The sequence below is a fragment of the Branchiostoma lanceolatum genome, chromosome 1, assembly GCF_035083965.1.
Source record: "Branchiostoma lanceolatum isolate klBraLanc5 chromosome 1, klBraLanc5.hap2, whole genome shotgun sequence".
NCBI lineage: Eukaryota > Metazoa > Chordata > Leptocardii > Amphioxiformes > Branchiostomatidae > Branchiostoma > Branchiostoma lanceolatum.
The window spans coordinates 6,735,322-6,751,803 of record NC_089722.1 but is presented as its reverse complement, the minus strand read 5'-3'; the positions used below and the strand labels follow the sequence as shown (position 1 = coordinate 6,751,803).

The following is a 16,482-nucleotide window of genomic DNA, read 5'->3' as shown; positions in this document are numbered from 1 at the left end:
TGAGCAAGGATATTTTTTTTTTTTAGACAGTCCTCTACCCAGAAGATTGTAGTCTCTACCAGACTGACTGAGCTGGTTATAGGGAGAATACTTTAATGACCTTTAATACCAGGAGAGTTTGACCACCATAGGTTTCATTATTTCATTTCCCTTGGACTGATTCTTCTGGCCAATTATTGAACTTTTATGCCGAATTTACGATCCATACCCCCTTAAGAAGGCCTGGTAGAGGCTACGAAGATTGCACGAAAATCCGGCCGGAAGAAATCACAATCATCAACCTCAACATCTGCTTGGAAATCACCAATCAAGTGAAAGTGAACTTTGATCTCAAGACCGCGCCTTTGTTTAGTCACGTGCTTTAAATTTTTCCCGCGCATTTTCCAAACCGTGCAATTCATTCACGGAAACCCCGTAGTTGGGTCAAGCTTTGTGAAGTCGCCATTTTGACGGAGCTGAAACTGTCGTGCGCGATTTCCCCCCATATTTCTTCCAATTCCTGGTTTACTTTCCTTTAGGTAAGTTGTATTTCCGTACATAGATAAACTAGATATAATATCATATTAGTTGCTATAAAATATTTTTTTCCGTGTGGTTTTATTCGTGAGAAATCCTTGAATGAATGATACGCTTGTGACTGCGGCGTCTACGGGCGTTTATGTTTGCCACGTTTTCTTCAGCAAGCCGGCTTCTTTTTGTCTTGAGGTTTCGCTGTTAAAAACACAATATTGGATATCAGCGATCTCTTTAATATTTCCCCACAGCTGATTTAAGATTTAGAAAGCCTCTGTTTTGTTTTTAAGTGGAGTACTGTGTGATTTCTGTGGTAAATGCGTCGAGAATGTTGTTGGTTGGACGCCTCAATATCGCCGCCATGCCTGGGTATTTTAAGGCCTCGTAAAAAAACGTATATCGCATCACGCGGTTCAAAATACATACAGATCTTTGGCTGCATCCTGTTCATACACAGGGAACTAGAATTTATGCAGATCTAGATGATTTTAAAGAAGTTCTTTTTAGTGATCGCCCTGTGAATGTAGGGAGGGGAAATTATGCCGCCTTTGTCTGGGTTTCGGGCGTGGGGGACGCCATGCGTTTTGACAGCTTGTGGCATAATAATAATTTTTCTCGCTACACTAAAGATTCCTTCTGCCTTCCTCATCATACTGAGACCCAAATATCTCTTGCAAATGTGAAAGAATTATCTGAATTGTACGATTTGTAGTAAAATGCAGAAAGGCCACGTTTTCCTTTGTGTGAAGGAAGGGCACGGCGTGGGTTTCGCGTCCCTTTGTGTTGCCGTCTGTGAGTCATGAATAAATCAACACTCATTATGCAGCATGGCGTTGCACGTGGACTCAGCCCAGCATGGCAAAAACATGCACTTTACACCTGTATTTTTTTACACCTGATCAAAACATTACGTTTTCGTAATGATTTGATCCATTTTAGGCATGTTCAGATTAACCTTCTGATGTAGATTAGCATAATCTGACATATTTTGGTGGCTCTCAGATTTTGGTAATACGACGAGGAAAAGGGATCTGGGGCCTTTTGTGATCTAGTAGATGAACATTTAATTTTCCTTTGTTGGGGATGTGGCAACACGAAATAAAACTAATGGCAACTTAAAGTTAAACTAGCAAAACCTGAACGATGGTCTCAATTATTTGACAATGGAATTCCAAGAAATACCAATCACTGCTTAAATACTTCGGGAAAATGTTACACAGTAATCAGTGCTAAGCAAATATGATTTATACTGTAAACAGAGAGTAGATTTTATTTTGAGATTTGTTATTTGAAGCAGATGGGGTGGCTAGACAGGCAATTATACCTTGTTATTCTTTAAAGGTAGTAGTCAAAACATGGAACTGACACCTCACAGATGGGTCTTCAGTTCCCATGGGTGAAAATTAAAGTAATTTGCATGAGAAATGAAAGGGCTAGCATGTGAACGATCAATGGCAATTAAACAATTATGGTGTATAAAAGAGCCAGGTGTTGAACACCTGGTCAGTTCAGTGGCGAGAACTTCGGTAGGTCCAGTTGAGTCTTGTGTGCATCTTTTTGTCAGGTCTGTTACTAGTCATAGTTTGTCATAGTCTATCACCCTTGCCTAGTAGACTAGCTTGGATTCCATGATGTTTCGGCACCTGGACCCTAGCTGATCAGTACGATTCTGCACCAGGTCTTGGCAGGAGGGTATAACCCGTCTAAAGCCTAGAGCTGAACTGTTCTGATTTGACTAGCACTAGTAGTAGTAGTAGTGGCCCAACTGTCAAGGTGCCGAAACGTCCTGATAGCCCCTTGCTAGACTTGCAGTTTTATTCTGTGTAGTATTTGGTTCAGGGGTATGTCTTTTCGTTGATGATAATGATACAACACTTGTGTGACTTTGTGTGGCTTTCCTGTGGTGCAGTGTGTATAACTGTGTGCCGTTCCTCAGTACGTAGCTGTGGGAACATACCGTATCTGCCATGTCTGCAGAAGGCGAGGACCAACCGCAGGCCATGGAGGAGACTGAGCAGCAGGAGCCCATGGAGACGTCGCAGAGCGGCGAGCAGGGCCTGCTGGCGTCCGTACAGGAGGCGCTGACCAAGATGTATGAAGAAGGTAGGTCTCTTTGTGTATTCGATCTTGCTCTTCCAAAGGGAGTAAGAGGACTTTTATGGTTACCTCTCCACAGCGAATTCATGAAATCACAACATGTGTTCCTATAGATTTTATTACTACAGGTACTGTGCTAAAGAATTTTTCAAAACTCTGCAAAATTAAGATCCTGCAAAAATGAATGAACTTAGTGATTTTTTGAAAATAACTGTTTCTTCCACAGATATCATCTTTAGACTTGCTTAAGCAAACAGATGATACTTTGATAATAGACAATACTTTTTATTGTTTCTTAAATGAATAGCCGCAATTTTTCAGGGGACAGGGACATTTTTGTATTTTTCTTAGGCTACTTTCTAACGCAGTATATTCTTCGTAGATGTTCTTTCACCTGGGGACCTGGACGAGAGAGCGTTGGACGCTCTGCGTGAGTTCGACGAGTCGGGCGCCCAAGACGTCCTGAAACAGTTCGCCGAGAGCGACCTATCACATGTACAGAACAAGAGTGCGTTTCTGTGCGGAGTCATGAAGACCTACCGGCAACGGAACAAGAACAAACAGAACCAGCAGGGCGATGCTTCGAAGAAGGGACCTGACGAGACAAAAATAAAAGTAAGATTTGTTTCTTATTCCCTTGATTATTTCACATTTGGAGTTAGTATGGTAGCTGCTATAAGATAAAGACAGTTGTGATACTGCAAGACTCTCAAAACAATGCTAACATCTTTATCACGTTTTCTAGGAAATCCTGGACAGAACGGGGTACAAACTCGATGTGACGACGGGGCAGCGCAAGTACGCCATGCCTGTCACGGAGGAGGAAGAGAAAGAAATGACAGACAAGCTCACACAGGTATGATCGCTGTGACATGCTTATTGTCACATCTCTGATATGTAAAATAGCCTAGGTTGGTCTTTGTAATTATGTTAATTTGCAGCTTGCCCATGCAAGTCATGCAGTAACAGGATGATTGGAAATACATTGAAATTACCATGAACGGGTACTAATAACATGCATGTTAAAAAGACAGCTATACCAAGTATACCTGTCTTTGGAATGGATTTAATCATCAAGGAGAAAAGATTTGTAATTGTAATTTTAGAACTTCAACATTTCTCAGTTGAATGCTGTTACCAATTCATTTTAAAGTTGAAGAAAGTTTGTCGAACGCATCTACAATGTTTTACCTTGTATTGCAATAGCCGATATTAGAGATACTAGACATAGTCCAGCTAGGAAGTAGAGTTCTTTTCTGTTGCAATAGCTTGTAGCTTCTGATTGTCTTGCACTTTTGAATCTTGCTACAACAATGCCTTTGTCTTGAGCACTAAAACCTGTTGGGACTGATAGCTGACCAGTTTTTCTTTCATAACAGCTTTTGCTGTTGCTAGTTTTGAGCATGATCTGTGCGAGTTGACTTGGCATTGACTTGCACATACCTGCTTCTTTTGCACAGAGGTAGTTGTAGTAATTTTAGTGTCCCGGAACATACATGTAGCACTCCTATCGGTTAGTCCTCTGGATACAAATCAGCATGAAAAACTATATACAACCTCAAACAAAGATGTATTATCGCAATGGAATACTTCTACCATGCTAGTGTCTTGAGTACAGGGCTCAAATTAAGAAAGGATATTGCTGTCAAATACATAGGTTATGACATTTCCTCAGTCAAAATTTCACTTGATTTTAAGACATGACTTGATAGACACCGAAATTTGATCGGATGTGATATAACCTCCAATGAAGCGTTTGATGATAGAGAAATTATTTGAGCCCTGTGATTGTATAATCCAACTTTCTTTCCTGACATTGTGGAAGTTTCTTTCGGCACGTTTCTTTCAATGGCATATCAAACATCACACATCAAAAACAGAGAGGAAAAAGTCGAATGGAAAGTTGGTGGTTGAAACTTGTGATTCACTTTTGTTCTTCTTGGAGAGCAAAGTTTCACAACGTTGCTTTCTACCGTTTCAGCAAGGACATACCTCCCAGAGTAGCATGGCAAGTCCAACTTTTCTTCCTGGCTGCTCGTTTGATGTTCAGAATTCCTGACAATTTTCAAACTGACAATTTGCTGACTTTTTCGATGGGAGGTTACGCTCAGTGAGCTGAGAGTCAGATGGGCCAGGCTAATGTTGTTTGGGCAATTCTTTGAATCGGAAACAAAATTAACTTTCGGAACTGAAAATCGCATATTTTATGGGATACAAGGAAGGAACTGTTGTCTTTGAGTTTGTGAAATTTCGGCAAAGTCTTTATTCGGAAAAAGAAATGCAGCAACACAACTTGGCATTGGGCTGGCCCTGGTAAGGTTGTGGTCTGGCTGGTCTTACACTGATGTGCTCTTTATACAGGTGTTTGTTGGTAAGATTCCGAGGGACATGTATGAAGATGAGCTCATACCACTGTTTGAGAAATGTGGAACCATCTTTGACCTCAGGTAGGTTTCCCTCTCGTGTCTCGTATTTAAGCCTCCCTGCTTGGTTTTATTGTTGGCACAGGTGTTTGTCAGTAAGATACCGAGAGACATGTTTGAAGATGAGCTCATTCCTCTGTTTGAGAAGCCCGGACCCATCTTTGACCTCAGGTATGTCCCAAGAACTTGTGAGTTGTCCTATCATATCTTGTCTGCCCTCTCTTGTAATCGGATGAAGTGGCTGCCAGTGTTCTATCTTCAAACTTAACTTTAAGGCATTAACTTCAAGTTTTTGTATGTAAAACTAAATTCTTGAGTGTACTAAACAAGTGGTCTAAAATTTCCATGTAAGCAATCTAGCTGCACTATGAAGTTTTTCTTATGTCTATGAAAGCTTTTATATTCTCTAAACTGAAGAGTGGTTTGCCTTCTCTTTGTTTTAGTGAATATTTTGTCCTTTTCTTACCAAAAATGTTTTCCCTTTTTTGAATGCAGTAATACTTCTCTGTGCAGCTGGGCATTGTAATATTAAATGTAAACCATCATAACGTGTAAGCCCAGTTAGCACAAAGACAAAATTCCCCCTCCCCACATTGTAGGCTGATGATGGACCCACTCAGCGGACAGAACAGAGGCTACGCTTTCGTCACGTATACGACAAAGGAATCTGCACAGGACGCTGTCAAACAGGTAAGGGTAACCTTAAGTTTTAGCAGAATGACTGGTTGATTCGCAAACTTTTAGAAAGTACCTTTTTATCCTTTAGCACTCTGAAGTATCCATTTGGCACCCAGGTCCTTACTGGTTACAGAGTTGGGCAGCAGGGAGAATGTTAAGATCTTGTATGTGTAAGATCCTAATGACTTTTGCCCCTACATTCGAATTTCAAGAAAACTTCTGTAGCATACCAGCATATTTGCCAAAGATAGATATTCATACACCTAGATCACTATATCGAAAGTCCAGCTCCTCTTAAGTAAAACACTTATTGTTTTCCTTGTTAATCTCTTCAGCTCGACAATTACGAGATCAGAAAGGGACGCTGGCTGGGCGTGTGCATCTCAGTGGCCAACAACCGGCTGTTCGTGGGCTCTATCCCCAAGAACAAGAGCAAGCAGGAGATCATGGAAGAGTTTGGCAAAGTCACAAGTGAGTTCCTTTCGTCTTTGATTTTATACCAGCTACCTTAAATCCAAGGTTTGGGCTAGGAATTATCAGGAAATGTTTGCTTTTTTGTAAAAAAAGGTAAATCTCTAGATATTTGTGGTGGTTTATTTTTGTGTTTCTTCTCCACATCTGTTATTGTGCAGTAGTATTATCTCAAACTTAAAACAGTGAAAAGTTTGTTTCCACTCCATGAAATTAGATCCATGTGAATGTTAGTTAGGGGTTTGAGCATGTTAGGTTTAACCTTTAGTACACTGAAGTGCAGTTCAGTACCCAATTCTCTATTGGTTACATAATTAGGCAGCAAGGAGAAGGTTAAAACATGTTGCCTTCACTGTTCGATGGACGGGCTTAAGGATGTGATCATATACTACAAGGTTTAGTCTTAAGCACACTGATGAAGCTGTTCGGCCCCCAATTCTTAATTGGTTACATCGGCAGCAGGGAGAAGGTTAAACCATGTTGTCTTCCCTTTTCTGCAGATGGTCTGAAGGATGTGATCATCTACTACATGCCTGAGGACAAGAGAAAGAACCGGGGCTTTGCCTTCCTGGAGTACCTGTCACACAAGGAGGCATCGCTGGCCAGGCGAAGGCTCATGAGCGGCCGCATCAAGGTCTGGGGAAACATCACGGTCACAGTTGACTGGGCTGATCCCATCGAAGAGCCAGACGACGAGGTCATGTCGAAGGTCAGTGGACGGAAAATGGTCAACCACTGAGCCCAGGGGGTGATCTTTGCGTTTTTTTGAGGAAGAACACAGCATTATTTTACCAGAAATACTATACAGTATCTTGGTTATCTCCAAGCAAAGCTGTTGGTGGCAATGACAGTATCCAAGTATTATTGGCCACTTATACTGCTTTTGACAGCTTGAACTGTCATTGCCACCGACAGATCTGATTGGAGATTGATATCTTGGTCCACTAAATCTGTTCTTCACGGCAAGCCTGTAGATTTGAAATGTAATAGGTTGTTTGGAAAATGGAGGAGGGTTGGGATGTGTTGCTGTGTTCTTCCTCATGCCTCTTTGACTTCTTGTAGAATGTGAGCCATTCTGACTTTGCTGTCAACTCCAGAATTCGATGTGGAAAAACAGGAGTGGACTGATTTGCTTTGCTGAACTTGAAGCTTGTTAAATCCGTTCACTCCACTTCCTTGTTATGATTGAAGGTGATGCCAGAACATTATGGTGAGCATTGTGGTGAAGTCAAAGGGATTATTGCAAGATCATCCACTGGAAAATGTGTCTGAACTGAAAAATGCTGTTTGACATGTTCACCTTGCATCCAAAAGCCTTCCAGGGTTTTGTTGTACGCTATAAGCAAAGGGACGGTTGTGTGCATGTGTGTGTGTTTGTGTGTGGTGTCTCTCTCTGTAACTGTCATTTCACTTGAAATGTTTCAATGGTTTTCAGCAGTGGAAACAAGTAACACCCCTATCCAGGAATTCAGGTATACTGGATCGGGGACGGCCGCGGCCCTTCCCTGTCCGCTGGCCCTCCTCTTGGTTGACCCCCCCTACTGTGCCACCCCCATGGGCGTCTCCGTGACCCTCCGCGCGCGCTGCCTCCCCCCTCATAGCTAAGGGGCATAGTTCAGAGGGTATAGGTAGACAGTGTTGTGCAGAAGCCACCTCTCTGGGCAGTCGTTAACAGTCGCTCTGCCTCCTGCCCAACAGGTTAAGGTGCTGTACGTCAGGAACCTCGCAGTTGAAGCTGCAGAGGAGATCATCCAGGCCAAGTTCGAGCCGTACGGCACGGTCGAGAGAGTCAAAAAGATCAAGGACTACGCCTTCGTCCACTTCGAGAACAGAGAAGATGCCATCAAGGTTGGTATTCTTGTAGTTTTGCTACCATTGAAGACAAAAACTCTTCCTTTTTAATCTTTAAGTCCGCTAGTTTTGATAGTACTGTATTGTTTTTTTCATGTCTGTAGCCACCATGCCCCAGACCCTGATGCTTGAGAACAATTGACTTATTTGATTGTTTTTCATTGTCACGTTACTGACACACATTTCTGTCTGACAGGCCATGGAAGATCTGAATGGCAAGGAGCTGGAAGGTTCTGCGATGGAAATCTCACTGGCCAAGCCACCATCGGAGAAGAAGAAGGAGAGGAAGAGGCAGAGAGAGCAGGAAAAGATGATGGGCGGGTAAGCAACGAGCTACATTTGTCCTTAGTCCTTGTGTAATTGTTCCCAATGCATCAATAGTTTTGATACCATGCCAGTAGTATGACTTGGTGAATTGAAAAAGCTTGGTTTCGAGTAAAAAGAAAGTCTATATTTCTGTCAAAGACACTGGTATCATGCCTATCAAAACCAAGCATGAGATCTTTGTATGACTAGCCATTATTTGATAATTGTGTGATGACAGATGTTCAAACAGGAACATTGCAAGAAGCAATGTGTAAGATTAGACACTATGCCCCATGCATGGTCTGGTCTGATATTGTATACACGTTGATGTAAATAAGGAAAAATCAGCACACCCAGCATTTGATGTACGCTTGTGTTTTTCAGCTATGACTATGATGGCTACGGTGCCGGCCGCGGGGGCCCCATGCGTGGTCGAGGCCGTGGTGGTTTCGACCGCCGCGGTGGAGACTACAGGGGCGACTATGGCTATGGCGGTGGCTATGACGACTATGGCTATGGGGGATACGCCGAGGACTACCGTGGGGGTTACGACGACCCCTACTACAATGACCCTTACTATGGTGGCGGTTACGACCGTTACGATGACTATGGCTATGGTGGTGGTTATGGTGGCCGCGGCGGCCGGGGCCGTGGTGGTCCGATGGGCCCTCCCCGCGGGGGCATGGGACCCCGTGGTGCTCCCCGGGGCCGTGCTGGCTTCTCGCCGCGAGGCGGGGCCGCCCGGGGAGGCCGTGGCGGCCGAGGGGGGACGCAGCAGCGCGGTAGAGGGGGTCGCGGGGGCGGCCGTGGGGGTGGCACTAGGGGGGGCGCCAAGAGGAAGGCTGACGGGCAGGGAAATCAGGGGCCCGACACAAAACGCCGTGCCAACAACCAAGGAGGAGGCCAGTGGCAGTCTGCTCCCATTGCTCAACAGCCTCTCGCCAGCCAGGACTGGGGCGGCCAGGGCTACAGCGGCGGATCTTCCAGCGGAGGTCAGGAATGGTACCAGGACTCCTACGGCCAGCAGTGGAAATAGGAAGGAAAGGGTTCCTCTCTTCTTGGCTGGTACTTCCAAATTGGATGACACGAAATCTGATGTCGGCCCTGATAACTACCTCTGTTTTGGCCATCATGGAAGATAATTATTGGAAACTGGCATCCTCTTTACGTACCGCCCACATGACTTTATATCCATTCTCCTTTGACGAAAGTCCCCACATGAAGATCTTTTGGAGTATACCAAGTATATCTTTCTTAGGATTACCATAGTAGTGAAAGCTTGTGCTGTGAATTTTTGTGAATCATTCCATGTGATTGCTCTATTCTGTCTGGCTGCCTGGACTTAAAAAACTCCAGAATTGCCTAAGGAAAGACTTTATTGGATTTAACCCTTTCGACGAGACTTCGCAGGACTTACCTATTCTCTCTCATCAACAGCAGATTTCAATCCAGGCTCTTAAACTTGTCAGAGGGTTTCACCCGACTAACTTTGCTGTAAATTTGCCAAAGTGTTTGTGTCGCCCGGTTAGTTCTGAATTTCCAGACGCCGAAGCGACGTGTGTGTTGTAGACAAACTTTTTTATTTAGGCCTATTCCTCTTGCAACCTTTTTATATCTCTAGAAAGTTAAAGTAGACTTATTCAACTGTTTGTTTTATTTGGAAAGTAGAGCAAACTGGAAAGTCAATTAGAAACAACTGTGTAGTGGATTGGCGTAATGTTTGGTAGAACGTAACCTATATATGTGTAATCATTGTATCCTTTAATCCATACCTTGAAATCATTAAATAAAGAAAGTAGCCACCCAAAACATGGTGAAAAAAAGGCTAAAAAAGCAACAAATGTCTACAATTTCTTGACATTCTGTCTCGCATTTTATTGTTGGACTGAAATTCAGTCCAATATTGTCTTTTTCATTGTAGGTTATAGTATTCCAGATTGTCACCCATTGACACCACTAGTCCTCTGCTGCTGAAAACGTTCCTGAAAAAGACAAAACGATCGTCCTGAAAACCCTGCAAACTCCAGAGAAAGTAAGCACTGCAAAATGGAGAGCTGAAAGAACAAAGTTCCAAGAACACCCTGTCTACCCCCTACACACGGAAAATAAAGTCTTATTGACCCATTTATTTACCACACAAAAACACTCCCAGTCCCCTTGAAACTCAGAAATATACCACACATGCCCCCCAAACTAAAAAACAAAACCCTTGCCTGACCAACTGCAGCAAAGGTAAGTTTACGTACCTCGGTATAAAGTATGGATGGGTTAACTGTTTAAGTGTTTAATCATCCTTGTAGGAAATGTTGGCCATGTTTGGTGGGTGGGTGGGTGGTTGGGTGGTGTGGACCATGGTGTTGTGGAGTGTTTGCGTGCTGTTTAACACTTGTCTGCATGTGATGGCTTTTGTGGCAGGTGGCGCTACTGACCGTGGGTGTCCACCCTCGCGGCAGGCGCTGCCTCGCTTCTGTGCCCAATGCTGCTCGTGTTGGACAGAACCGGGGACCGGAGGACTGACTGCAGGTGAAGTAGAGTAAGCGGTGGGGTTTGGTTGATGGGGAACAAATTTCTTAAAATGAGAAATCAGACATAATCAGAGAACGAAAATATCTACCTGCTTCATGATATAGAAGAATCAAATCACGTTTTTATATCAGGAAAAATTAGCAGAACTCCTAAATTTGCCCCTTACCTTTAGATAAGTTTGGGTTGAATTAGCCATTGGGTTGGGTAATGGGGGAACATATTTCTTAAATGAGAAATCAGACATACACAACAATCTAAAAAAAATCTGCTTGCTTCATGATAAAGATGAATCAAATCATGTTTTTTTACATCTGCCTGCTTCATGATAAAGATGAATCAAAACACATTTTGATATCACAGGAAAAGTAGAGAGTTTCACCAGAAAACTGGATGTGAAAGGAAATTTTTCATTGTTGCCATCTGGGGCGAGATCTCGATAAGTCCCCAAGCACATTTAAACACTAATTTCACGATTTCGTTGATCTAAAAAAGAACCCCTTATTAAGTATGCCTATTTCATTTCATCATATTATTGTTGTGCTGTTTCTTTCTGGGATGGGAATGTGGGGACTAACCGGTTTCAATGTCCACATCCTTATGTACACTGTCTTATGTGTCCTTCCCAAGAGCTGTGTTCTGTCTGTTTTTCCTTCTCGACTTGATTCATGCAAAAAGTATATTGAAACATGTGTTTGTATGTTTTGAAGATGTTACGACAGTTTGCTGGGAAAGGGGCCCAGAATACTTAGCCTCTTTGTTCGTGGAAGAGCTTACAGAATTTAAAGAGACAACTAACTAAATCCAGAAAGATGTCTCAGCCAAACTACAACACAATTTCACCCCATTGACATTGTCTTAAGGCATCTGTATAGTTACATTGACGATAATGAAAGAAGTTACAGTATTCTGTGAAACTTTAAAAAAACTCCACCACTTAAAGCTCAATATTAAAACTTTGAATTGGTGCCTATCCTGCAAATGTGATTGCTATTTCAGTTTGACTGGTTTGCATCCCACTTGTTCATAAGTTACCTATGACAAAAACATCAATCAACATTTCCACAAACCATCTTTGATTCAAGTGCCAATTAACTAGTGTAGCTGTGATTATAAACTGCCTTTTCTTTTGTGCAATCAAGAATTATAGATATGAGACAAAAGGTTAGTCATCAAATTAAAATTCACCCCCTTCCACAGACCATTGGTTTCCACATTAAATCCCTACCCCATGCCCACAGTACCTTTGCTGTTAGATTTTGCCATTGAAACCAAACCCTTACTTTTTTGCCCAAGGTGTCAAGTAGAGCGTTGGACTCAGAACCAATAGGTCCCAGGTTTGATAATCACCAAGACCTGATGTCGTGCCCTTGGGAAAGGCGCTTGATACTATATTCCTACCATGACTGGAGTGACGCCAACCGAGCCTCTTTGGCTTATCTGTCTGACAGTGTGCCAAAAAAACAAACTAAAGATTTGGTTGCCAATGTGCCAACATCTATCACATTTGCCACTAAGAACAGTTTTTTTTCTTCAAAGAAACTGTCTGTACAGATGCTTAAATGCCATTTCAACCTGTTGTGATAAATACAGTGTCCATGTGAGTTCCAGTTTGATTGCAAAGTGAAATTGGAGTCTCCAAATGACAAAATCAGTTGACGGTATCCATTTGATTAACCTTGTCGACTTTGTGCAAGTTATAGAGAACATGTTTTGAGCCTTGCTGAACTAAGCTCAACAACACTTGAGATGAGATGAAACATAAACCTTCTTTTAGTGGTGTATGCACCTGCAATAAGGGAAGAAATTGACATTCTTTATTAGTAGTGTACAATGCACCCACAATAAGGGAAGAACTGACAACAACCAATTTTGCAGTTTGGCTTAGGCCTATACTGGAAACCAAGAATCCCATACCTGAAAAAAGCATCAAGAATTAGAGACAGTTTGGTTTATTTCTTTTGATGTGTTTGGAGAAGTAATTTCTTTATCTCTCCAAAGGTTGAGTGGGAAATTAAGCTCTTTCAGACCTGGAAGTGTTCTATGTCCAAAATTAGTGAAGAAGGCAACAGTAACAGAATGGAATGTGTTCTGTGAAGCCAGTATCCAGAATGCTACAAAATTGCCAACTCGGTATTGAAAAGTGAAACACTGCCACAAAATCAAATTTATGTAGAAAGTTTCACCACCCAGTTAAGGCACTGCACCACGAATTTGCCACTCCCAGTGAAATATCATGCACACAGAAGCAAGGGCCCAATTTTTGCTGGCACCATACACTAGATGATAAATTGATCCGTGCAAGAAGCATGCAAAAGTGTTCTGGAGAAGGAAGTACAATATTCCAAATGGCCATGTGCTCTTCTCTCAGTCAAATTTAATGACTACAATGAACAGAGCCTTGATGAATCATTTAAGACATGATTTCTATATGCAAGGCAAAAAGCAATTGCTCACAATTTATAATATGTAGTCCACGCAGCCTATTTCTGGTAAAGATTTTGTATACATGTAATATGATCGTGTCACCACACCAAAAAGAGTGGAATGTTTCTATGGATATAAAGATACCACCTGAATCACAAGAATCCCCCCGGCACACTTATCCATTTATTTTCAAGCAAATGCCACTGAAAAGCAGACACTTTCACTAAGGCATCTAGGATATGGTGCAGAAAAGTACACAAGATGACTGAAAACTATGTCGAAATGCAGAACAGTTGTCCTTAATTGATTAAATGTCAAACTTAATGTAAGTTTTGGTGGTTTCAAAGTTCATGTTTGTGCTGGACAAAATACCTAAAGAGACCTACAGCTATGGAATGTGACATTTATAGGCATAGAAAGAAGCTTAACCTTCCAATTGTGAACTGATTTGAAAGCCTGTGTTGTGATATGGGTTGGCCACAGTACAATTTATAAAAGGTTTATGATTTAAGGAATGGCAGAACTTGTTTTACCCTCAGGGTGACGGATGCTGCCATGTTTGTTTGATGACATGGGTCAGCTGTCTTGTATTTAAAAAATTCAACCGACTTTTTCAATGAGTAATAGGATGAAACAACAGCTATCTCTTCCCCCCCCCCCTTTACTGCCATAAACATGGTTTGTTTTCTTGTTACATCCCCAGTATATCAACATATTGCTTTTATACCATTGAAAGTCTGAACTGTTTCCTAAATAGCTATTGCTATGTCCCAACACTCCACATAGACTTAATTTTAGCCATGAAACACTCATTAACTTTGGAATCCAAGTCATTTCCAAAGGTATAAAATGCCAATGACTTCAATGCATAAAAGCTAATGGAATCACGTATGATTTTTTTTCACCAGCAATATATTCTCCGGAAAGAAAGAAAACTGCTAGTTTTCTGTAATGAGACCTGAAATTGGAGAATTCGGGGATGTAAGGATCTGTGTTTCAAGCATTTTTAACTGAAAAATAAACATTTCTTGATACCTCAGTCATTTCTCAACAATCCTATCAACAATCAAGCATTTTACTACACTTTTGGGGCATTTTGGAAAGCATCACTACAAGGGGATTTTTGGATTGGTACATGTTCTTGAAAGATAGACTATGGATATTTTGATAGAACATCTTGTTGATGCTGAAAACTTATTGTTCATTTTCTACAAAAAATTCTTTTTTTTCCCTACAATTACAACATGTTTGGCAACGTTCTGGAGTGCTCAAAATTAAATTTCCAAAGTAGTTCTAGGATGATTTTTAAAATGGGTGGTAGGTGTTTGAGACTACACGAAGTGATTTTTGTAGATCCTAATTCATTGGCAATGTATAACAAGAGCACTGCATGCTGTAAAGAATATTTTGTTCTGAAAAAAAAAATGACATGGACCAATTGAAATGTCCAGAAATTCCAAATCATGGTGAAATTTTTGTCAGCGGTTCATGATGCGGATAATTTTGCATGTTGACAAGTATCAGTTATGCATGTAGATTTTTTGCTATTTCTTACAATAAGCTTTTTGTAAAGAGTAATACTTGCATGTTTTACATGTTATTTCTTCTGATTACTGTGTTGTTTAATCATTTTGGGACATAAGGTCAAGTTTTGCATAATTTCGAAATTAATATAATTATACTAATGAACATAACGGATTAAGTTTAAACAGAGGGAACTTTACATTTCTATTTCAAAGCAGAGAAAATGAATGAAACAATCTTAATTATAAGCAGTTGCACATAAGTCTCATATGTAAATTTGAAGTTGGGCAATGTTTTATCCAGCAATCTATTGATGATGACACATATTACAAAGCACGACTTAAACGTTCACTGCTACAAGAAAGTGTCAAGACTTGATAAAAGGTTAAATTTCTGTTCCAGCAACATGAAAACAATGTTGAGACTTGTCCAAGACCTATGATGAGATATTGCACCAATGAGAGAAACGATCAAAAATGGAATAGCAAAGAAGATCAAACATGACAGCCTGCTTGTCTGCATTTTTGCTGCTGATTTCATTTCCCAACGTTTCTTGGGTACAAAATGTGAAAATACTTCAAACACTTCAAAATGAATAACTTTTCCAAAGCACTATTATCTGGCAATGATCATCCAAGTGCCACTCTCTCCATGAAATATATCTTCAGTGGTGTGCACAGCACAACGACCACATGCACATCCTTTGTGGGACCATCAAATGATTGTAACAACTTTTCTTTGTAACCAAAGCCTGATGGCAATGCTGCAATGAATTCGCTGTTTCCTTTGTCACCAAGGCAATTACAGTGCGAGATGATAAAAAATATGCCTTTCCATTAATTTGTATACATGGAGACATTCATATATCAATTCTAAATACTGCTCTTGTTGCTATAGATTTCACAAAGAAATCAGTGCCCTCAAAGAAGCACAGCGTAACCGAGAAACAAGTTCAAAGTTTCAACTTTGGCTGCCTGAATGAAACACCTTAAGTGTGACAGCCCCATTCATTACTTCAAGATCCAGAATCTCAAAGGAAAGCAGTGAGCAGGAAATTTGGCTGCCCAAAATTCCAGACTTTTCCATGGGCGGGAATTTCTTGTCCCCACTGCAGGAGAGGAGGCAGGGGAGGACCTGCTCTGTGCTGCAAAGGAGCCTGAGTTTCCAGACAAGGGAGTTGGGAGCCTGTCATGGATCCATCAGTGAGTGTTGAATGATCTATAGTCGTCTTTAATTATATTTTAAGTGCCTTTTCCAAGCACTCAGACAAGCTTATGGTCACACTAGTAATTTGCCACTGTTCTATAAGGAACTGGCTGTAGTAACTTGTAGGTGAAGCGTGGCATAGATTCCAGTAATATTCTTTTCTCAATCTAGTTCTGTTCTCTAGAATTTTGAACTGGAAGAGATGTATGAATCAATAAAAAGATTGCTTGTAGAGATTGAAAGTAGTTTGAACATTCTGGCTCACTCATCATAGATGAACATTGTTATCATGAAGCAGTTGTATGTTAATGGCACTTATTTTAGCCCACTTCTTTTTAGTTTGTAAGAATACCTGTTGAATATTATACGTATCAAGTCGGTTGAGTGCAATCCTCTCGACTAAGAGTAGCAATGTGAGTCGTAAGAAAGGTGCAATAAAAAGTACAAAGCTTTTATCTGTGTA

At 41.3% G+C, this 16,482-nt stretch overlaps 1 protein-coding gene across 3 annotated transcripts; it reads left to right on the top strand.

Moving 5' to 3' along the window:
* Positions 1–381: 381 nt before the first annotated feature.
* LOC136432140 (heterogeneous nuclear ribonucleoprotein R-like) lies at positions 382–16,472 on the top strand. 3 transcript variants are annotated; one of them, XM_066423268.1, is made up of 12 exons: positions 382–518; positions 2,450–2,616; positions 2,993–3,225; positions 3,356–3,466; positions 4,592–4,618; positions 4,972–5,057; positions 5,633–5,723; positions 6,047–6,182; positions 6,683–6,891; positions 7,881–8,030; positions 8,230–8,354; positions 8,724–16,472. In XM_066423268.1, exons 2-12 carry the CDS (start codon positions 2,481–2,483, stop codon positions 9,373–9,375), a joined length of 1,956 nt encoding a protein of 651 aa, XP_066279365.1. In that variant the 5' UTR covers positions 382–518; positions 2,450–2,480; the 3' UTR covers positions 9,376–16,472. The 3 variants fall into 3 exon arrangements, with proteins under 3 accessions (XP_066279365.1, XP_066279284.1, XP_066279447.1); XM_066423187.1 differs by lacking the exon at positions 4,972–5,057 and adding an exon at positions 5,119–5,204 and having other exon boundaries at positions 383–518; XM_066423350.1 differs by lacking the exons at positions 4,592–4,618; positions 4,972–5,057 and adding an exon at positions 5,119–5,204 and having other exon boundaries at positions 383–518.
* The last annotated feature ends 10 nt before the right edge of the window (positions 16,473–16,482 follow it).